At 42.8% G+C, this 23,534-nt stretch overlaps 3 protein-coding genes across 3 annotated transcripts; 2 read left to right on the plus strand and 1 right to left on the minus strand.

Moving 5' to 3' along the window:
- The first annotated feature begins 311 nt into the window (after window positions 1-311).
- Window positions 312-1,925, plus strand: LOC100873135 (TLC domain-containing protein 5). Its single transcript, XM_044481045.1, has 4 exons — window positions 312-760; window positions 886-1,146; window positions 1,261-1,356; window positions 1,559-1,925. Exons 1-4 carry the CDS (start codon window positions 542-544, stop codon window positions 1,679-1,681), a joined length of 699 nt encoding a protein of 232 aa, XP_044336980.1. The 5' UTR covers window positions 312-541; the 3' UTR covers window positions 1,682-1,925.
- A 10,657-nt stretch (window positions 1,926-12,582) lies between these two features.
- Window positions 12,583-15,595, plus strand: LOC123061020 (TLC domain-containing protein 5). The gene is made up of 5 exons (XM_044483910.1): window positions 12,583-13,042; window positions 14,607-14,747; window positions 14,876-14,995; window positions 15,110-15,205; window positions 15,305-15,595. Exons 1-5 carry the CDS (start codon window positions 12,818-12,820, stop codon window positions 15,425-15,427), a joined length of 705 nt encoding a protein of 234 aa, XP_044339845.1. The 5' UTR covers window positions 12,583-12,817; the 3' UTR covers window positions 15,428-15,595.
- A 363-nt stretch (window positions 15,596-15,958) lies between these two features.
- LOC123061019 (uncharacterized) lies at window positions 15,959-21,259 on the minus strand. Its single transcript, XM_044483909.1, has 7 exons — window positions 20,926-21,259; window positions 20,381-20,523; window positions 19,443-19,714; window positions 18,995-19,149; window positions 18,618-18,880; window positions 17,101-17,163; window positions 15,959-16,750 (listed from the first exon to the last, which is right to left on the minus strand). Exons 1-7 carry the CDS (start codon window positions 21,200-21,202, stop codon window positions 16,493-16,495), a joined length of 1,431 nt encoding a protein of 476 aa, XP_044339844.1. The 5' UTR covers window positions 21,203-21,259; the 3' UTR covers window positions 15,959-16,492.
- Window positions 21,260-23,534: the final 2,275 nt, after the last annotated feature.

Genomic DNA, 23,534 nt, shown 5'->3' on the forward strand with positions numbered 1-23,534 from the left:
TGGACCGGACCGTCTGCCCAGATAAACAGGGGATGTTTGAGTAGTCCGGCTGTAGATACTCGTGGATAAGATCCTGATGACACCTCCAACAATGGTGTGTCATAGGAAACATGTCAAAACTGGTTGCGTTTGGAGAAGGAGAACACAAACCGCACGGGTGCTACAGTGCCACTCATCATCAGAGTCAGGAACGAATTAATCAGGCGGCGCTTTAAGTGCGCATCAAATTATTTCTCACACGGTACATATGCCCAGCGGATTGGAGTTAGACCCGTATCCGTCCCCAACCGCCCCCATTGAAACCTCTTCCTCTTAAACGAAAAAGCTCAATCGCAACAGTATTCTACTCCGACTCCGCACCTGTCACTCACGCTGCCTCCGTGACCTCCTCGCTCCCTCTGCCCCTATATACTCCCGTCGCCGATTGCTCGACACCATTGTTGTTTCTTCCTCCTTCCGCCAATCGATCGTCCCTCTATATCATATAATCGTCCAAGTCAGGTCTCCGCGCCGCCGCGCTGGGTGGGGACGTATCGAAACGATGGAGGACTTCGTGCTGAGCTACGTGGTGACCGGGCTGGCCTTCTGGTCGACGGCGTTCCTGGTGATGCGGGCGCTGATGCCGAAGCGCTCCTACGAGTTCTGCAACCGCGCCGTCTCCACCATGCACGCCGTCGCCGCCGTCTGCATGGCCTGCCTCTCCGTCCAGGAGTGGTCGTGCCCCGTCTGCCCCCTCAACGCCCCCTCCTCGCCGCGCCAGGTACGCACCGCCACCGCCACCGCCACCGCACACCGCTGCGCTCGCTGATCCGTGATACACGCGCGCGCATGCACTGACTCCGTCCTCTTTCCTCGCTGTACGTACGTGTGTCCATCGATAAACAGATGAAGTCCCTGGCGGTGACGCTGTCGTACATGATCTACGACGCGGCGTGCTGCCACCTCAACGGCGACGTGCGGCTCGACAACACCGTGCACCACCTGGTGAGCATCGTCGGCATCGGCGCCGGCCTGGCCTACCAGAGGTGCGGCACGGAGATGATGGCCTGCATGTTCATCACGGAGATCTCCAGCCCGCTGCTGCACCTCAGGGAGATGCTCAAGGAGCTCGGCGTCAAGGACACGGACCTCAACCTCCTCGTCGATGTACACAGACAGACCTCAACCTCTTCTTCTCCCTCTCTCTCTCTCTCTCTCTCGTCTGCTGTGAACAGTGCTATAATTAACTATATGTCTCTCTTCTCCCCCGCGTACGTGCAGATTCTGTTTGCGGCGACCTTTTCGGTGGGACGGATGGTTGGTGGACCGTACCTCACCTACGTGACCTTGACAACAGACTACCCCATCCTTATCAAGGTATTTTGTAACCATATAAGCCCAGAAGAACCAAACAAATATTCCGCCGTTCCGCTCCTTATCGGTCTCGAACCCAAATCTCAACTTCACCTTTCTCTTTTTTGCCAAAAAAAGAAAACCGTACCTATTTCAAACGCCAACTTTTTCCGTATGTAGTGCTTACTAATTTCCTTTTCTGTGATGTTATTTTCCGATTCGCCAGGCGATGGCTGCGGGTTTGCAACTGGTGAGCGCCTACTGGTTCTTGAGGATACTCAGGATGGTCAGGTACAAGCTCGGGAAGAAGAGGCCGGCGGCGGCGGCGGCCAAGGTCAATGCCAAGTGATACATCCATGTACATACACATCTTGCTTGCAACCTTGAGCAAATTACTTGCTTTCTGGCGGGATGAGATCCATCGATCGTTTGTATGTACAAAACCCGCCGTGTTTGCCCGATTCTGGCTAAGAAAAAAGGATTGTTCATGTAGCATATCAATTGTTCCACAGGCAAGCATCTTCCGAACAAAGGATGCATATATACACACTGTAGCAATTCAACTCTTGTGCAGAAATACTTTCCGAGCACTACCGCTTGCCTCCTTACTGTTTGTAGTTGTAGAGGATTTTAAGCTTCTCTTCTTGCTGCTTACACAGTTGTTAGATTGGATTATTCTTGTTAATGCCGTTTTGGTGTATAATTTGAATGTGTAGATTGTACCTGCATTTTTTATACATGCATGACGTGCCCTCTGTTGATGCGCGTAGCTCCTGGTGTTTTGCGTTGTCCCATTACAGTCCTTTTGAACTCCTAGTTTTGTTGTCAGTAATCTGCTAGCAATAGGCGCCAGAACGAACTCCCTTCTATTTTTTGGTTTGTATATGCACTGGGAGTCTGGGATGGGATGCTTTGTTATGTTGTTCGGTTATTAGAAATTCTGATAGTGAAACCTGGTCCATGTTGGATCGTATGATAAAGAAAGTTCCTCAATTGGCAAGGACAAAATAGGTGCACCAAGGGCAAGGCAGGCATATTGGAGCTCATCTTCACTGCAACAGTGTCATCAATCAACAGTAAAAGATAGTAATGATTTGCTAATGATCTTTATAAACATCTAATGTTGGGTTGAGCTCAATCCAACTCGCATGTCTTGGCCCCGCCCTTCCTTGACCTTGTGCCAGTGGGTGAACAGGTTAAACAATGAAACAAGAAGATTTGCTAATGAATTTTCAAATCTATATGTTGGGTTTAGCCTTTTTTTAGGCAAACTCGCAAAGCTTTATTTAAATCGTCATGATATTCCAAGATAAAAGATCCCTCGGTTGACCTAACCAAGCATGGCGGTCAACATCTAGAGCTCCTAAACTCTATGCTACAGGTAGAAAAGGACTTTGGCCATTCTCTGATCTCTTTAGTAATGACTCTGTGGCTTCGACAGGAAAAATTCTCCAATCTCTATAAAACCGAGTAAATAGGAAAAACAGGGAAAGAGAAAAAACAGGTGAAGGAAGCTTCTAGGATGTTCCTCAAACCGGAAAAACCACACTGTTGTGTTCCCCCGCTATATGGGTCGGACCGTTTAAGAAGCATTCAGTAATCCCTATGTGCTTTCTACGAGCAAGGACGAAAATGGCCGGGCATCCTATTTGGCGCGCCGCGCGCATCCCCTACGTCCAGTTGCGTACATTTCGGCCGGCCAAATTGGCTCGTTTTCGTTTTCGGTTTTTGGTTTTCGGTTTTCTTTTTCATTTCATTTTTTCTCCTTTTTTTCGTTTTCCCTTTTCTTTATTTTAAAATTTTTCCTTGATTTTTCCCGGTTCTTATTTACTTCAGAACAATTTTAAATTCGTGATTTTTTTTCTAAATTGTAATTTTTAATGGAAACCTGCATATTTTCCAAATTTATGAACATTTCTTAACATTGTAAAAAACATATTCATGAATTAGTTTTTGAATCAGCGAACATTTTCTAAAATTTTGAACATTATTTTGAGTCAAGGAATATTTTTTGAATCAATGAACATTCTTAGAAATTTCGGTATAAATTTTATACATTCTCAAACATTTTTTGAATTTTTCAGAAAAAAATAATCATGAACATTTTGTAATTTACAAATAATTTTTTAATACGTGCAAATTTTATTTTGACGGATATTTCCTACACTACTGTGAACATTGTTTAAATATGAAATCGCTTGTTAAAATTCATGAACTTTTTTTAACCTCATGAACAATTTTTTAATATGTGAACATTTTTTTAAATCATGAAAAAAATTGAATCCATGAACATTTTATGATTTTTTAACAGTTTTTTAAATCACAACAATTTATAATTTTGAAACTTTTTTAAATCCAGAATTATTTAAATAGTAATAAAAAAGTCAAAAAAAGGAAAAGAAAAAAGCTGGGGAGCGGGGGGTCCAGCTCCGCAAATGGGTTGGAAACGCGTTTTTTTTCTGCTTCGCGAGATGCACGGATTTGTTTACGCGAAAGGCATGGTCGTGCCCCTAAGAAACAAAAAAAAAAATATTTTCCTTTTTTTTTCTTTCGTGAGCGGCAAAGATTTGCTTCCACAAGAGGCGCGGATTTGCTTCTGCGAGAAGCGTGGTCGTGCCTCTCAGAAATGTAAAAAATATATATGTTTTTTTCCTTTCGCTAGAGGCATAGTTTTGCATCCACGGGGCGTGCCTCTCGAAAATGAAAAAAAAATCTTCTTTTTTCGCGAGAGGCACGGCCGTGCCTCTCGAAAACGAAAAAAAACTTGTTTTCTTTTTCTTTTTCGTTCCGCGAGAGGCATGGCCTTGCCTCCCATAAACGAAAAAACGTGTTTCTTTTCTTTTTCCTTCCATGAGAGGCGTGGATTTACTTCTCGTAGATGCACAGATTTGCTTCCGCGAGAGGTACAGTCATGCCTCTTTCGGAAAGGAAAAAAAAGACGTGCTTTTGGTTCGGTTTTTTCATTCAATTTTTTAAAGTTCGCCACCCTGTCAGCATGGAATCTAGTTTTGAATATCTCGACACGGGGAATTCAAGGTGAAAACAGTTCGAGATTTGAACGCATAGTTCAAGTGATAAAACGTTTTGAAGACATTCAACATACCCTTGATCCCGCAGTGCCCGACATGCAAAGTTGGTTTGGAAGACATTCAACATTGTCTGTTCACATGTGATAGAGCAACGCAACTGTGGTCATCACTAGGGTTAACTGAGGAGATCGATAGAGCAGTTGTGCAGGACCGATCTGGGTCTATCACTTTGGACATTATGATCCGCCTGCATATGACTACACATGATATTCCCACTACCGAGCTCATCCTGATGGCCATGTGGTTTATATGGTGGCAAAGGAGGCAAGTTGCGAAGGGGGAGACTGTCCCAACTCCAGAGCAATCAGCAATCTCAATTCGGGTACTTGCTACCAATTTTGTTCGTGTAAATACTCCAAACCAGCCCATCCGCAAGAATGAACAAGTGTGGAAGAAGCCAAGTAGGGGAGTTATAAAGGTGAATGTTGATGCATCATTTCATGAGGAGAACCTCAGTGGAGCTTGTGGAGTTGTCGCCCGTGACGATCAGGGCAAATTTCTGGGAGCGGCAACATTAGCATTACCTCATGTCTCAAGCGCGGGATCAGCTGAGCTAATGGCCATCCGTTCTGGACTATACTTGGCAGCGAATCTGGGATGCACAAATCTCATCATTGAGTCGGATTTTTTGAACGCTTTGGAAGCTATATCTGACCCGGATGCTTATATGGGAGTGGATGTTCCTGTGGTGGCAGAGTGCTCCCTCTTGGCAATGGAGTTTGCACGTATTAGCTATGAGTTCTGTAGCAGAGAGGCAAATATGCTAGCGGATGGATTAGCAAAGCATTGTTTTAGCAATAGTACTTCTGAGTTTTGGAAGACTTTCGTCCCTGATTTTATTCTTCACAACTATGTAAATGACCTTGCTATTATCTGAGGAATAAAGTTATTACGATAAAAAAACGTTTTGAATAAACAGATCTATGAAAAAGGGATATAGGAGTGAACTTTGAAAAGATTGCTCCCTAATTAGTGATTTCATCGAAAACAGCGCCATAAGCGTCGAATTGCAAATGCACAGCGGTGGTCCAATAATGTGCTATGGGCCAAGCCCAATAGCATCACTCATCTTGCTTCGCTCTTTTTTTCCTCGCGCTTGCTCTTGAAAGAAGATACTAGCGGCTTACTAATAAGTTTCTCAAAATAAAAACTGCTTACAAATAAAAGAGACTTTGGGTTTTAATGGAATTTGAAAATTCACAAAATTGAAAATATTTTCATAAAAATAAAAAAGGTGTTCATAAATTTATCAAAGAATTACCAAAATTTTAAAAAGTTGACGCATTTGAAAATTCTTCATGGATTTAATTTTGTTCATTAAAAAATTATTTGTAAATTTACAAACTGTTCATGAACTTAAAAATGTTCGTACACTCACCAGCCCAGAAACCAACTCCAGCGCCCGCCCATTTACGCACCCTGACACTTTGCCTAATCGAAATTCTCTATTTAAAGGCGGTCACACCAAGCTCACAACACACCTACTCTCCATCTTTCTTCCATGCACCACATCCGCCATGACCGCGAGTGGGAACGCTTTGTGAGAGAGCCTCTCGACCTAGCAGAAGCACGAGGTGGCCGCCCTTGCGACCGCCTGGCAGGGCCACCATGCCAGGTGGGTCGCCGGCCAGCTCCCCCAAGGTCTCCTACGACGACCCTACGATGAAGACGGAGTTCGACTACGACTCAGCACTGGAACCTGCGACGGTGCATGCCGACTTGACAATGGAGCTGGTGAAGGCGCACTTCACCATCGCCCAAACGGAGGAGCAGTACCTGCTGGCGCAGGGGAATCTACTGTGAGCACGTGCGAGGTGGTTGTGATGGCCATGGCCGCAATGAGCCGCGGCGAACCCTAAGTTCATGGCCGAGCAGTGGGCACTCTACGAGGCCGTGCGTGCTCAAGCAGCCGGTTATAACACAGAGCCGGTGCAGCCAGACGTGGATGCGGCATAGGTGATCGAGGATAAGAACGTCGTCAGATGTGTGTCCTACACGCCGTCACCGATCTTTCAAGGGCACATGTGGCAGGAGGCAGTGTCGACCCGTCCACGTCCATCATCGACCTCATGTCCACCGGCGACGGACATGGCGCAAACTTCGACGAGGATGATGGGAGGCGGCGGGGCCTCGAGTCCCATGTGGGCAGGTCCGTCTTCCATGTTCTACTGTTCCTCGACGGCAACCACACCTTCACTTCGTTGGTCTTATCCCCACCGCTCATGGAGATGGCAGATGGAGGACATGGTCGCCGAAAGGGAACGACAAGGACTTGGACGACGAGCGTTGTTGTACGCTAGCTTAAGTCCGGTCTTTTGTAATGAAAATTTTCCAAAATGTAATGAATTACATCAGTTTGTATGAAAATCATCCGGCTTGCATGTAACTTGTCTGGTTTATTAAAAAAATATGACTTGAATTGTATGCAGATAGCTTTGGATGGCCAGCATCTACTTCAATGTCCATGGATTGGTCTCCCTCATTTCACGGATGAATGCGATGTTGGGTTTGCGGGTCGGTCATTGAAGATGCCGTTACAATAGTAAATCCTAACACACATACACAATGATGTGTGCAACTAAGGACATGTATAATGGTGCTAATTTAGAAGTGCCATGTAGGATAAATGATGAGGTGGAGGAAAGATAACTCATAAGAAAAGGCTCGTCTTCTCTTATCTAAGAGAAAACAAGAGATGATCTCTTATCACAATATATCTCACCATATTTTTAGGAATAACTAGTTATTAAAGATAAGGCTAAGAGATAACCCACTATAAGTATTTTTTTGGTCATCTCTAAATTATATGCAAGATTTAAGATAAGACTATCTTATCAACCATTGTACAGGCCCTAACTAGACCTACTCATATAGCTAGTTACCGATGTGTACAATATTCCACTTTTGGAAAGGTTCTAACTCCGGCTTTCTCGGGATTAGGAAACTTCTAGAAGGTTATTGTCAGGTGTTTTATTTTCTTTTTATTGTTTTCTCTACTAGTTTTGGCAGGGTTTTTTCTTTTCTTTTCAAAAACTTTCTAAAATTCAAAATATGTTCTAATAAATTAAAAAAATCACCAATTAAAAATGTTCATGAATTATAATAAATATTCAGTATTCCAAAAAATTGTCAACTTTTAAATAAATTTGTACGTATGTTTTGTAAAAGATATCACTCTAAAAATATTTAAATATTCATGTTTTCTCTATACCAAAATAATAAACCAATTGGAACCTAGTAAAAGAAAAAAGAAAAATAACTAGAGGAATATATTGCTACAGAGTGAGTGCTCGATGCGAAAGGTCGACTACTTGACATAGATAGGATCTGTAAATGATATATATCACCTTTTTGAGCAACTGCTAGATATCACCTAATGTGAAACAGAACAAAGGCTTAGGCTCAAACGATCATTCTAATGGCCAGTCCAACAAAATGTGTGCGAGGAGTCTGCAGCCGGATTTAGGAACCATCTTTGCTACAGTGTGGATTTGTTTTATAAACCTTTCGCCTGGTTTTCGAAAGGTTTCATACATTTTTTTGCTGTGTTTTTCTTTACTCATTTTTATGTTTTACTTTCATTTATTTATTTATATTTTTACTTATTTATTCTATTTTCAAATGCATGCCAACTTATTTTGAATATACCTCGAAAAAAAATTATACAGGTTCAACATTTTCCAAATTCTCGCTTAACATTTATTCGAATACATGTTCCAAATTTGTAAAATGCACATTAAATAGTTTAATTCATAGTGAAAAAATTTAAACATACTGCCATGACCATTTTTTAATATACAAACAGTTTTCTCAACTGTTTATGAAGATTTTTTCAAATGACATTACATTTTTTTTCTATGTGTTATGATGTTTTTAAAACAATTGTGCGAACAATTTTTACATTTCATGAACATATTTATAAACGCGCGAGAAATTTTGAGTTTCAATAAATAAATTTTTGAATGTATGAATACTGTTTACAATATACGAACTTTTTTTGGACATTTTCATGAACATCTAAAGAAATGTCATGAACATATTTTTAAACATGTGAACATTTTATTCAATGGTATGAACATTCTTTAAAATTGCATGAACAAATTATTATGCTTCATGGAAATTTTCTAGTGCATGGTAGAAGTTTTAAAAAAATTATGTCATGTAATTTTTGAGATATATCTATAATAGGAGTATTTAGAAATATAAAGAATAGTAAAAAGTAAAACATAACATATGAAACAAACAATCAAACAAAACACAACATGTGCTTCTGCTGCATCCTGAAGAGGGGAAAACACAACTGTGCATACCCAAAAAAAATTGAGAAAGCACAAGTGTGCTTTCGGTATCTGGTTTTTAGGCTTCTTTTTTTTCTTGTGGTTTGTGGCCTTTTTGTTTTCATCTTTTTTGGTTTTCGGTTTCATTCCCTGTTTTCTCAGTTTGGTTTTAGTTTATTCTTTTGGTTTTATGAAAAATATATTTATTGTAATCTATTAACATGGGATCTAGTTTCAAAAATCTCGACACAAGAAATCCAACGGTGATAACGATTCGTGATTTGAAAGCACAATTCAAGAGGTAAAACAATTAAAAAACGGATTTGCAAAAGAAAAAAAAACTTTCAGTTGCGACAAATAACGCACATGCAATGCGTCACTTGCCGACACCAGAAAAGGTGGGGAGTGACCTTTTACAAGAGTAACAAAGTGTACCTCTTAATTAATGATTTCATAGGACATCCCTTTTACAATAGCCTAGGCAAAGGATTTGCTTCCTTCCCTTTGTAGTTGTGTGTGCTCAAAATCTAGAGGTCTGACAGATGATGGGCTGAGAGTGTTTCAGTTGGCCAATCATTCCATCGTCAACCAAGGCCCTGTTTAGATCCATGGGTTAGAGTTAGTTTGGACTCAACCAACCCAAAAATATCCAAATAGGAGGGTTAGTCTGGGTTAGATGCATCTAACCCATCCAAAAAATCTAACCCACCCAAGAGGTGTTTATTTGGGTTAGTTCTTCTCGGGACCACTATAAAAACACCTTTTTCTCTCACTCTCACCGCAGCAAATCCCTCCCCACTTCCTCGAAGCTTCTCGTCATCTCCCTCCCTCCCTCTCGCACTTCCCGTGAAGGCGCCTCGCTGTATCCGTGCTCCATCTAACTCTGCCATCCAAGCACCTCTTTGGTTAGAGTTAATTTAGAGTTAGTTCAGGGTTAGAATCTAACTCTAACCTTTAACTGAGTTAGAGTATCCAAACAAGGCCCAAATCAGACTTGGCCTAGGATAGACATTCGCTCAAATAAGAAATACTGGGTTGAAGGCCTCGCGCAACACGCCCGAGTGGCCCTGTCGAGGGAGAGGGGACGCGCCAAATACCCCATGCCAGCACTTTGTTAGAACCTTTCTGGGAGCATCAACAGTTTTTTTCAAGAGCATTTCTGGCCCAACTATACTCGGAGCACTTGCTATTAAAGAAGTCATGGACCTTTGTGATGATCTCTATATTCAGCAGATTCGGTGCTTGCGATTGCATGGTGGTGATTGATGTTGTAGAGCAAGGAAGTTTTGCGAGCTACCGAGCAATCATTCATGAGATCATTGACCATTCATCGGTTTTTATATTTTCTATAATATAGTTCATGAATTTAAAAGCTTAAATTTTAAAACTCGCAACCTAATGAAGCATGCTTTATTTTTAGGGGCTGATCGTCAATTTTAATTAGATCAGCCCGATGATCTTTCTTTCGTTCATATAAATATTATGACAATTTAATAGAAGCTTCACGAGAATGTAAAAGAAAACACTTTGCTTCACGAATCAGTCGCTTTCCGGAGTGTCTTCTCCTCCACGGGTGCAGCTAGGGCAGCTAGTGCCAGGTCCCCGTCGCTCGACGGCAGCCGTCAACACGCAGCAACAAACGACAATGTTCATGCTTAAATACGGTGGGGTGTCGCCACCAAACGAAATTAGTATGGTTCAACTTTGCCACAACCACTCGTACGTGTACCTGATGCAAAATCGAATTTACTCACTCAGTTTGATCAGATTGCACGATTCATAATCGAACTCCCATTATCAGTGGTCAACGTTTTCTGTATTACTTCACCTCATTAAAAAAAAGTCTCATTCCTTCTTCCGCAGGCGCCGGCGCCAATCTGCCCCACCTTCAATAGTCTTTGAGCCGTGGAGGTGCAGTGGATCTTGGCGCCATGCCGGCGGGAGGAACACGTTCTTGTTTTTTGTTAGGCTCAACGTTTTAGTAGGGGCTGTGTGACGGTAGTGATGTCCCTCGGTAGGAATAATGTCTCTTACGTTCTATTCCTACCCTGATGATGCAAATAGTGTCATCGAAGGATGTGTGGATGTGTGTCTCTGTCGGATCTTGCGGAATTCGGTGCTGATCTTCGATGGATCTATTTGATGAAGACATCAATACTACAATTACACCCACGACTCATGCAGCTACATATACTGGACCAATTACTAGAGCTCATGCATGCCAATTAATTATCAGGTACTTTCGTTTCTTGATAAATAATCTAATGTTCATGAGAATATGATGCTGCCTAAATTGTACATATTTTTTTTGCTTACAAATGAGGGGCCTAACTTGAAAAAGAAGGATGAACGTTGGAGCAAGATCAAGCATGGAGATTATGGCATGGACAAGGGGAATAAGAACATAGTTTCAAGTGATGATTTCAGGACTTTGAAACCACTATAATGAGTGCATGAAGGCTCGGAAGAAATATACAAGATGCTATTTCATAAATTTCGTCCAAAGGCTATTATAGGTGCCGCGTCACCTCATTATTGGGCCAGACCCATGTAATTTCAAAATACTTGAGTATATAGGCTATTTTTAGAGTTCGTATGTGTGGTAAAGCAGAGTTAGGGTTGGTCTCGGATCCCTCCTCCAAGGGGTCACGAATTTTCCCCATATTCCTCCATATACATAGCCCTTAGGGCATTATTTAGACTTTTGGTTTTGTTTAGATTAAAGTTCACTATAGCTACAACTCGCGTACTTCGTTTATATTCAACGACCAGATAAGGACGTCACAGAACTCCACTTTCATCAATAAAGCTTTTCTTTTATATTCGCAATATCCATATTACAATCTCAGGTTCGTTTGCTCGCAGGAAATAGACCTTCGTGGTCAGATTGATCGTGCTTCGGCGTGGTCAATAACCCTCGGAAGTTGGTTTAGCGATTGCTAAGGCACGACGTCTCGCACGTTCGTAGTCGGATCGTCAAAGTCGACTCACACAGAAAACGATAGCTATCTCATCGAAACATCGAGACACCTTCGCCTCTATCACTATTTGGATTCAATTTTTGTTTATTTGTTCGTGTGGTTACAGGTTTGATCTTTTCGATCTACTACCTCCATCCTGGTTTATAAGTTCCCTTTGTAATTTGTGCCAAATTCTGACCATGGATTTAACTAATAAAATATCAATGTATGTCACGAAAAATTATATTGTTGCATTCGTATCTGAACATAGTTTTCAATTATATTATTTTTTGCGACATTATTAATATTTTGTTACTTAACTTTAAGATCAAACATTAGCATATAGAATACAAAAGGAACTAATAAATCAGGACGGGTGTAGTACTACTCTTTTCAACGTTGATGGTTGCTGCTCTGATGTGTTGGTCCTTTGGAGCCTTAACACAATGACTTTCTGACTGTCTATAATAATAAGGTTTGTCCGGCTCCGATAAAGGAGGATGGTTTATAGATCTGGCTGTAATTTTTATTATCTCTAGTGTTCTCTGTACTGTCATGATTGATGAATAGATCTTGAAAAAAAAACCTCCCATTATCGGTGTTATCCTATCTGAAGCTTTATTAATCAGCCGACCCGCGTGAGATTTTGCAAGATTCTTTCTAGGGCAGCAAGCGTCCAAAGGCAGACAAGTCTGGTACTACGATGTTGGTAATTGCTCCTGCTTTTTCGAAAAGGACCTCGGTACTACGTTTTTTAGGACCTCCGTACTATTAGTAATTACTTTTAGAAATTATTAGTAGTCCTACTCCTACTGTTTTCAGAAAGGACCAAGTCACTGCGGCCTGGAACTGGACGGATCCCGCATTAATTTCCCAACCATCCTCCTTGAAACCTCCATGATGGTTAATAATGAGGCGGCACACCAATACTCCGCCTATACTGCTGCACATGGCCAACCTCGTGCAGGCTGCGCCCTCTCTTCCCCCCTGCCTCCCACCCTCCTACAGCTAGCCGCACTACATCTTCCTTCGCAGACTGCCTACTCGGCCGGCGGCCATACTTCTCTAGTTTATACTACCCCGGATCCCCTTGCTTTGCGCGCGCTAGTAGGAGTACGCCGCCTGCCGCCATCTCCGTTAGACTAGTCGCCAGCGCCATATGGAGGACTACGGCGGCGTGGCGAGCCTGGTGGCGTCCGGGGTGGTGTTGTGGTCGACGGCGTTCCTGCTGCTGCGGGCGCTGCTCCCCAAGCGCTCCTACGACTTCTGCAACCGCGCGGTCTCCACCATGCACGCCGTCGCCGGCGTCGCCCTCGGCTGCCTCTCCGTGCAGGACTGGGCCTCCCCCGTCTCCCCCGTCGCCTCACCCTCCTCGCCAAGCCAGGTACGCACGCCACGCGCATTATTCGCTGCCTGCTTAACTAATTCTGTTGCTGGTAGTTAGCGCCGTCCTCCCACTCGTCCGACTGTCCGAGTATATATATGATTTGTTAAGCTCAATACGCCGCTTAGTCAAAAAAATGTTGGTCGGGCTGAGAATGTTGACGGATTAGTGATGTCTGTGTGGTGTATAGATTTAAATTCAAAGGCACAAACCGTTGACGCATTATATAACCTTTCATTACAAAGGGAACTTCTAGCAATCCTACCTAGTTCATGTGCAACCACATTCGACTTTATGGGGCAATTCGTCTCATAATATAAAAATGTGTTTGACACCGTGTGTCAAAAATGTTTTTATATTATAAAATGAAGGAAGTACTTAAAAATAGGGCCCGCTCACTCTCTCTGATTTCATTAACCTAAAAACTTTTTCATTTGAAAGTGATATATTACATAAGGTTATGGTCTGCATTTATGTTCTGGGACAAAGTTATGTCGTCATGAATTTTTTAGATCAGATTTAGGTCTTAGGGCATCTCCAACCATATCCTAAATCGGATTATCTATCCATCCATGGACACGAATATAGGAGTCGGTCATTTGCAGGAATATAGGGCACGTCGGTCTGGATGTTTGCGAGAATTATAGGAAACGGTGTCGGTGATGCCCTGGCATCCTTCGGACACCCTATCATGAAAAAAAAAATCCTTTGAACCATATCATGAAAGAAAAACAAATATATAAACCATTTAGTACTCATATAAGGAGTATATCTAAATATTAGGCCCACCATTTGGTGAAATCTGTATCACTCATTGCGCCTACTTCTAGCGCATGTCCTCCATTCGTTTCAGTTTACATTACATTGTGCATTATAGTACTATCTTTTTTAGTTTTTACGTTGCGTGTACTAGACGCTTGATTAGGTCCTGAGTTTTACTCCGTCCACACGTATAGAAGGTTACTCTCCGAATCTCTGAAATCCAAAGACACAAGGACAAGGTCAGGACCGTGCACTGCATCTGCATGCAGAAGTTAATTCACAGAGTAAATGCCATGTATATGTCAGACTTAATTACTCTATCCACTGAAATTTGAACGTGTAGTCATAGTCATGAAGTACGTGCAGACAAATATAAAAAAAGGAAATGCTATCCGGCTGACCTTTGCTGGAAAAGGGATGGCAAACAAATTTAGTTGCAACGCGAGATGAAACTATGAAAGTTTATGCTCGTGTTTCCTCAAAAATTCCTTCGTGTTGTTGTGAAGAACGTGTCAACCTTAAATAACTAAAACTGTCATCAAAATGTTCGTAAATGTCACATTCTCGCAGCGAACGCTCGTGAGATAAGAGGGTTCTAGAAGCAAGTACTATGCTACGCATTACAGCTAGCTAGCCCATGCACATGCGGTACAATTACAACCACGACCGTATACATACCACGTACTCCGTCCAGCGAACAGAACACTCGAGTAAAATTTTCATTTCTGCTCCCCGTGAATGAGAAATAGAATCCCAGTGATTAGTGCTTAATCGATTAATAACTGCATGTGCCGATTGTCAGATGAGGGCGCTGGCGGTGACGCTGTCCTACATGATCTACGACGGGGCGTGCTGCCACCTGAGCGGCGACGCGCGGCTGGACAACGCCTTGCACCACCTCATCAGCATCGTCGGCCTCGCCGCCGGCCTCGCCTACCAGAGGGTACCACCTTAACTTGAGTATTTCTTCTTCTTCTTCTCTATCGTCTAGCCCTGTGTTCGGTGTATGTCCGTGGGTGGCTAATCTGATGAACGGAGCGGTTAATCTTGGGCGGCGTACGTGGCGTGCAGTGTGGGACGGAGCTGGTGGCGTGCCTGCTCGTCACGGAGATATCCAGCCCGCTGCTGCACCTCAGGGAGATGCTCAAGGAGCTCGGCGTCAAGGACACGGACCTCAACCTCCTCGTCGACGTACGTATAGATATACAGTAGCACCTCATGATCCTGTTCCCCCTCCCTCTGCCCCTCTCTCTCTGGCGGTGAAGTAATTACGTACTGCTTTCTGGCCCATGCATGGGTACGTAGATCCTGTTCGCGGTGACCTTCTCGGTGGCACGGATGGTTTGCGGGACGTACGTCACCTACCGCACTGTCACGGCTGACAACCCCATCCTCATCAAGGTACGTACGTACGTCGTACAACCTTCCAATCCGGCCCAACCATTTCCATTTCTTGATGCATATGTACTTATTTCCATTTACTAATTCAATTATCTGAAGGCGATGGCGACGAGCTTGCTGCTGGTGAGCGCCTACTGGTTCTTGAGGATCCTCAGGATGGTCAGGCACAAGATTGGGAAGAAGAGGCTGGCGTCCAAAGCCGCCGGCAAGGAATCTATGTGATGCCACAAGTGGTGTCTCGCCGCAATTATTGTTGAAAATGCACGTTATGTAGTAGTACTACTATCTAGCGCATTAATCGTGTGGTGGGTAAAGGATGATGTCCCAAGCATGAGATGCATGTATTCTGGTCATTTTCATTTTATTAATGTGCATGAACTGTTAATGTCACAAGCATGAGCTGTTTCGCTGATTGACTGGCAGTAGAAAAACTCATATCTTCTATGCTTACATCTTCTACTCCCTTCGTCCCATAATATAAGAACGTTTTTGACATTAGTGTAGTGTCAAAAACGTTCTTATATTATGAGACAAAGGAAGTAGTTATTCGGCTCATCAATGATTCAAGGCTGACAAACAAGAGACACAAAATAGCAACATACTACCCGTGAACCGAAACACCAATATATAGAGGGGACACCATGATGAAGCTGGAGCCCCTTCGCTACCACTGCTCTTCATAACTATGAACACGGCCTTCAACTTTTCAAACAGCACTGGTTGCTTCGCTAACAGCAACACTAGCAGGTTCAGTAACGAAGCAGTCCCTCTGAATAGTTTACCAAGCACCATGATGGTTCATACATATGACTATGAGCCACAGGTTTTAGGAGCCGGTCAAGAGTTAAAAATGCCAGGACAAAGCTGTTTGAAGATTGAAACATTTAGTTTGGCGTGCAAATCATTTCATACTAGTAATAAGCAGCACCTGGGGGGCCTGGCCCTTGGCACATGCGTACAAATACACAATTGGGCATGATTCTTCTGTTTGCCCGGTCCTATTCATCACTAACCTTCTAATTTCTGCTTCTGCTGCAGTACCTCTTTCGATCTACGTCTTGTCGCTTCCTCTGCCATACATGCCCGGAGGAACACGTTTAAGCACACCATTTTAGGTCTGCGTTGCTGTCTAGGTGCTTGGGTTGCTCCTATACAACCTTCCTCAGAATTCAGCTGAAATCTTCAACAGACCCGTGAACCGAAACATCAGTAACTTGTTAAAAATTTGGATCTAGTACATGTTAGCGCCAGAAACCGACGATGCTCTAGGACACCATGAGAGGAAACTCAGGAATGAGGATGCTGCTGAGACTTGTGTAGAACTTCCTTCAGCACCACAGCAATGCGTTCGGCCATGTGGTGCTCCATGAACCTCTCCTTCACCCTGGCATAGCCCTTGTTTCCCATGGAGACCCTCTGCTCAACATGGCTCGCAAGCCTTACCATGTTCTTGGCGAGAGGCGTGACGCCCTCCTTTCCAGCAGGGTGCAGAAGGCCAGTTGAACCATCCAAGACGATTTCGGTGGTCCCTCCGGCAGCCGTGCCCTGATATTGCAGTGCCATTAAAACTAAGTCAATGAATTGGCTTATGGAAGCATCAAGCACTCTACAGAAAATGCAGGCTAAGAAACAGTAGATGGAGGGGACCCAAGAGGTGTAGGAACTTGAATTTCCCACAGTAAACCCAGCCTCATGACTGTCAACAATAACTCTAGATTCAGAGAAATACTGGCCCATGTTCCAGCCATTGCAGTAAAGGTTGATTGCCTGGCGGATAGACTGATGGCATAACTCACATGTGCACATGCATCCGTATCTAGACAAATCTAAGACAACTAAATCGGGACCGAGGGAGTATTTGTGAACAGAGGGAGTAGTAGAGAGGAGAATATTACCAGCACTGGCAACTTGAACGCCATTGCTTCTATCGTTATCCTTCCAAAACATTCTCCACGGGCCTGTGCAGAAAGAACATATTACTGATTGTGTTTAGCAGATACATGTCTTATGAATAACCTTTTTCATACTAGCTGTATAGATCTGATATACCCCGAAGTAACAAGTTTATACAACATTAGAAAGAAATCAGACAAAATCAACAGACTTTTGCCCTGTCCCGCTGATATACCCTAAAGTAACTAAACAAAGTGGTTAAAGTAGAGAAGCAAACAAACAAACAAACAAACTACAGTTAGCAATCCTCATTGTACCCAGCATGCTGAAAAATGATGCACTCTGATATGAGGTGGCGTGTGTCAGTTTCTGGTTAGAGTTGTAGAAATGTATTACTACCTCCGTCCCTAAATAGATGGCATATAATTTCAGTCAAAAAGTCAATGCTTCCTAAGTTCTGACCATGTATATATAGAAAAATATGAAGATAAAAAAATTCCAAATCAATATCAAACATATCCATCATTAGATCTATTTTCATAATCTATTTATTCAATATAGTTGTTGATATTTTCTTCTATATATTTGGTCAAACTTAGAGAGAATCACTTTTTGACAGAACTTATACGCCATCTATTTGAGGACAGAGGGAGTATTCTAGAATAAATGGTATGTTTCGACAAGCAGAGTGAGCTCTAGTGAAAATCAGTCTACAAAATAATCAATTGGATTAACAGAACCTATCATGGAAAATGTTAGCACTCAAGTGTGGAAAAGCTTTATCACTCATGAACAAATCTTTCTTAGCTATAGCCACATTGAATGTAATGTTTTCTCTACGTAACCTAAGTACTAGTGCCCTGGAAGTGACGACCGTTTAATTATTATTTTCACAAATACACAAGATTGTGTACAATTTCATTGATAGGTAGAGAGTGAAACTCGCAAAACCACGTACACATTCTTAGCAGCATAATAAGTAATAAACTAATAACCAACATGGGTCAACATTACTGATAGGTTTGACTACTAACACTGATACATGGTAAGCTACGCCTACAAGAAAGGCTATTACAGAACAACTTTAAAGAACGAATAAAGGAGATGTTTGTTTAAATGATACTCTCACATAAGGAATGTCCAATAGCATTTCTTTGCATGCGTGGACCCTGGGTAATGAAACTTCTATATGTAAAAACTGGTTAAGCAACATAAGCATGCTCCGAGAATAAACATAGGTTGCAGAAATATTGTCCACACAAATAATGTGGACGGACTAGACTAAAGAATCTCATTGACTGATCCCCTGGACCCTAAAAAATTAGCATGGATGGAGTCAACCTATAAGAGTGCTGTTGTTCCCAGATTAAAATAAATGCTTATGAGAGGCATTTCAATGCTCTGCCCAAGTGGGAAAAATGCAAACAACGATGTAAACATACATAGTGCATACAGTTCCATCGTAGCATACCATTGAAATGGGGACACAAGAGAAAAATATATCCATACTATGACTCACCTGAGAGTTCTGGACAAGCACATCAATTGCAGCCAAATAAGGTGCCACTGCCAACGTCTTGTTTATAAAGTGAACACTGTCATGGATCCCATTCTTCGCCACAAAATCACGTAACTGTGTCTCATACTTCGTCTGAGCACTCATATCACTTCCGACAACTACAGCATGCACTTTAGGCGCTTTTAACTTCTGATGTTGGATGAGTTGCAGGCTCTGATGAAATGCTTGAAGAAATAAGTCTTGTCCTTTTCCCCGTGAAACACCTGGATTACAAGATATTTATCAAGGACAATAACATATAAGAGCATAAATCGGAGAGAATGATTGGTCCAACAAATATATAGTTTGGAAGTATGACTTTGGCAAACAAAACATACTGTTTATCATAGCAAATAGGAGATCTTCACTCTTAACTCCAAGGGACTCGCGTATATGTTCACGTAAGACTCTTCTTGCGACATTATCTTCGGCAACTTCTGTTAACTCTTTACTATTCCCGAGGTGAACAGCAAAAGTTTGTGGCATCTGTATACTTTATGCACAAGAACATTAGAAGTATATAGTACGAAGTAGGAATAAAGAAGCTGAAAGCATGCAACAAACAAAATGATCATTGCCTTTGTGGAGTAAAAGCTCATACATAGGCATATAGCACAAGAAAAACATTTTAGCTAGTAAAATTTGGAACTAAGTCACCACATACACAAGGGCCAGAGAGAGAAATATCCACTGGACTAGTAATTCACATCAAGCGCAAGAGTCCAACAGCACAAATGGTAGCATGGTACTCATAATGTAATGTACACAGAAGGAAGCTGCACATACTTTAGACGGTCATGAGTCCTGGTCTTCCAATATTCAACTGTTATGTGAGAATCGATCATGGCTCCAGCAACCAAAGGAAGATGTTTCACATACTCAAGCTTAAAGTAATGTCCTCGCATTTCATGGATCCACCACAAAATCTTCGGAAGGACTTGAGGAACATTATCTTTTAGAACAGCATCAAGCCACTTGCCAGCAACAGCGGTGTTCAAGATAACCAGGTCAGCCTTAAGAGCAGTCTCAACTGCCTCCTGTCCCCTAGCAGGTAAAACCTGTGAAGCGACCATGTAAGTCAATGTGACTTCCTCTAAAATTATAAATTAGTTCCCTAGCATAAGTAAAATATTGCATTAGAGTAGATTAAGTTCTTAATTTGGACATGCTTTATTGTCTTCAACCATGACTTATTCCATGACACTTCGAAATAGCAGTTTAGTACAATCACGCCGAATAAGATGAAACATGAACTTCATCACTTTCATATTTTGGATATGCTTTTTTCTACAACCTCAGGTATGGTGCTTCAACTATAATTTTTTTCCACGACACTTTGATATAGAAATTCACTACTATCATGCCAAACAAGATGAAACATGAACTTTTGATCATGTGAAACATAGACGTGACAGAGATGACAGGCAAGACGAGCTTTGCTAAAAAAAGGCTATATCCATGTAAAAATTGCGACAGTGGAACAGGCACATACAAACCTTTCATCTTTAACCAGTGATATTTTTTCAAACATTTCTTGGTCACATAAAAGTAATACATGTAAACTCATCACAAGATTTATGTTCATATTTTACACATTTATATATTTTACAATACATTGTGATATTGCTTCCTGGAGACCTGGACATCGTAGAATGTACAAAACATCCGGAGTTTGTGACGGTAAGGTGTGATTTGCAAAAACAAGTGTGGGAGCCGGACCATACCTGCACTCCATGGTTCAACATCTTATGCTCCAAGCTATATGAAACATCGTTTGTTCCTTCGGGTCGCTGGTTTGTTATCCATACCACTTGGCAACCAACCTGCCGAAGAAGAAACGCCAACTCCATCAGTAATAACGGTCCACCTGCACAAAACAGAAGTATCTCCAATAACACTGGTTTATAAACAAAATAATGGCAATAGCACAACAATTTAGAGATCCCTGCCGATGAAATGCGGCAAATCTCATAAAGACTCGAAGGCTCCACTCTTCAAACTTATGAGCAACTAGACCAGAGTGAAATATTCAGCAACATTTGTTTTCAGGGATCTTGAGTTAGCCTTGAACATTCCAAGTAAAAATTTCACTAACCTATCTTCGTTTCTCTGCTTATTACCTGGAAATATACACAATTCCTATTATCCCGAATCGCTGGGGCACCGCAGTGAACTTTAATTCATGTACAAATCTCGCGATGGTATCATGGTACAGCATTTGCTCAAACTAACACGGAAGGGAAAAGTGAAGCACACCGCGATTAGTTACCGGAGAGGGAGAGTTCGTGGGAGACAAGCAGCACGAGCTTGGACTTCATGAACCCGAGGGGGCTCGAGGCAGCACCGCCAGCTCGGGCGGCAACGACGTCTACAGGATCCCCTCGGGTATCGCATGGGCCGACAGGGCCGCCGCGGAGGACATAACCAGCGGTGAAGGCGGAGGCAGCCACGGCTACGAGGAGCAGGAGGAGGAGGCGGGTCCGGTGGTGGGCAGGGCCGCGGCCGCCGGCGGCCGACGCCGCCGCGGATGGAGGAGGTTTCGCCATCGCCGCCAGGAGAGAACGGGGCGGCCGCGAGATTAGATTGAACGAACGGTCTTGATTTGGCGATCGGTCTTTAACAATATTTCGAGAAATTGAACAAAACGTTTTGACATCGCCACATTTTGTGCAACAACAGGATAGTAACGTGCAATAACAGGACAAAATTCAAATATGCAACTATTCTGTAAAATACTTCAGCGAGTTGCATAAAAGGTCATTTTGCGGGAAGTTACAACAATTTGATTTTTTTACATCTATTAAAGTGAGAAGAAGCTAGAAAGGCAAGTACATTTACAACCACGTGTCGCTGGATTATACACGTGTCTTTGCCATGTCCACACTAAGCAATAGAGATAGGCTATATTACATGGCTAACCACCCACTCAACATATCCAAAAAGAAAGCACACTGATCGCCCTGAAGGAGTCCTGCACACATCCAAGTATTCCCCTCTTGTTTGATGTTGGAGAGCACTGTCATGACCCGAGGGGTTTACTCCATCAAACACCACAATGTTTCGATGCTTCCATATTTCTCAAATTACGAAGGTTAGGATGGACCGCATGTTTCTTATATCTTGCCAGGTGCATCCTTGGAGATACACTAGGTGAGTATAGTGTCATTTCGCATAGGAGTCTAACTATGTTAGCTCCGAGCAGAGAGTTGTGTGCCACACCTGCCTAGTCGCAACACGTGTGAAAAGAAGATGATTGATGGTATATTGCTCCCGATCGTACATAGGGCACATAGGTTGGTGTGGCAATCCATGGCGCACAAGCTTGTCAGAGGTCCAACGGCGGTTCCGCATGGCCAGCTAGGTGAAGAAACTGAAGGAAATATGCCCTAGAGGCAATAATAAAGTTATTATTTATTTCCTTATATCATGATAAATATTTATTATTCATGCTAGAATTGTATTAACCGAAAACATAATACATGTGTGAATACATAGACAAACAGTATGTCACTAGTATGCCTCTACTTGACTAGCTCGTTGATCAAAGATGGTTAAGTTTCCTAGCTATTGACATGGGTTGTCAATTGATTAACGGGATCACATCATTAGGAGAATGATGTGAGTGACTTGACCCATTCCGTTAGCTTAGCACCCGATCGTTCAGTATGTTGCTATTGCTTTCTTCATGACTTATACATGTTCCTGTGACTATGAGATTATGCAACTCCCGTTTATCGGAGGAACACTTTGTGTGCTACCAAACGTCACAACATAACTGGATGATTATAAAGGTGCTCTACAGGTGTCTCCGAAGGTACTTGTTGGGGCGTATTTCGAGATTAGGATTTGTCACTCCGATTGTCGGAGAGGTATCTCTGGGCCCTCTCGGTAATGCACATCACTTAAGCCTTGCAAGCATTGCAACTAATGAGTTAGTTGCGGGATGATGTATTACGGAACGAGTAAAGAGACTTGCCGGTAACGAGATTGAACTAGGTATTGAGATACCGACGATCGAATCTCGGGCAAGTAACATACCGATGACAAAGGGAACAACCTATGTTGTTATGTGGTCTGACCGATAAAGATCTTTGTCGGTGTCAAAACCGACGGATCTTGGGTAGGGGGTCCCGAACTGTGCGTCTAGGCCGGATGGTAACAGGAGACAAGGGACACGAAGTTTTACCCAGGTTCGGGCCCTCTCGATGGAGGTAAAACCCTACGTCCTGCTTGATTAATATTGATGATATGGGTAGTACAAGAGTAGATCTACCACGAGATCGAGGAGGCTAAACCCTAGAAGCTAGCCTATGGTATGATTGTTCATGTGTACATTGTCCTATGGACTAAAACCCTCCGGTTTATATAGACACCGGATAGGGTTAGGGTTACATAGAGTCGGTTACAATGGTAGGAGATCTTCATATCCGTATCGCCAAGCTTGCCTTCCACGCCAAGGAAAGTCCCTTCTAGACACGGGACGGAGTCTTCAATCTTGTATCTTCATAGTCCAGGAGTCCGGCTGAAGGTATAGTCTGGCTATCCGAACACCCCCTAATCCAGGACTCCCTCGGTAGCCCCCGAACCAGGCTTCAATGACGATGAGTCCGGCGCGCAGATTGTCTTCAACATTGCAAGGCGGGTTCTCCTCCAAATTCCGTGTACCTGTTTGAATAAAGTTCGGTTTCTTGTAGATGTTGCGCTCCTTGGCTTCTACGCCCAATAATGGCCGCTTCCCACGTGTCAAATGAATATGAAAAGTCTGAGTGTTTTTACATTCGCACCCCTAGCCGCATAAATGAGCTGACCTATTTAAGGGGACGAGGATTTAGATCCAATCCACACCTTCTCCCCTCCGCGAGTGTTCATCAGAGCGCA

Source organism: Triticum aestivum, chromosome 3A (assembly GCF_018294505.1).
Source record: "Triticum aestivum cultivar Chinese Spring chromosome 3A, IWGSC CS RefSeq v2.1, whole genome shotgun sequence".
Lineage (NCBI taxonomy): Eukaryota > Viridiplantae > Streptophyta > Magnoliopsida > Poales > Poaceae > Triticum > Triticum aestivum.

Coding starts and splice junctions, on each gene's coding strand:
- LOC123061019 (XM_044483909.1), bottom strand. CDS start 21,202: ATGGCGAAACCTCCTCCATCCGCGGCGGCGTCGGCCGCCGGCGGCCGC. Junction 18,881..18,994: donor CCTATTTGCTATGATAAACA/GTATGTTTTGTT, acceptor CTTGTAATCCAG/GTGTTTCACGGGGAAAAGGA. Junction 17,164..18,617: donor TGCTTGTCCAGAACTCTCAG/GTGAGTCATAGT, acceptor CTTTCTGCACAG/GCCCGTGGAGAATGTTTTGG.
- LOC123061020 (XM_044483910.1), top strand. CDS start 12,818: ATGGAGGACTACGGCGGCGTGGCGAGCCTGGTGGCGTCCGGGGTGGTG. Junction 13,043..14,606: donor CACCCTCCTCGCCAAGCCAG/GTACGCACGCCA, acceptor GCCGATTGTCAG/ATGAGGGCGCTGGCGGTGAC. Junction 15,206..15,304: donor ACAACCCCATCCTCATCAAG/GTACGTACGTAC, acceptor AATTATCTGAAG/GCGATGGCGACGAGCTTGCT.
- LOC100873135 (XM_044481045.1), top strand. CDS start 542: ATGGAGGACTTCGTGCTGAGCTACGTGGTGACCGGGCTGGCCTTCTGG. Junction 761..885: donor CCCCCTCCTCGCCGCGCCAG/GTACGCACCGCC, acceptor ATCGATAAACAG/ATGAAGTCCCTGGCGGTGAC. Junction 1,147..1,260: donor ACCTCAACCTCCTCGTCGAT/GTACACAGACAG, acceptor GCGTACGTGCAG/ATTCTGTTTGCGGCGACCTT.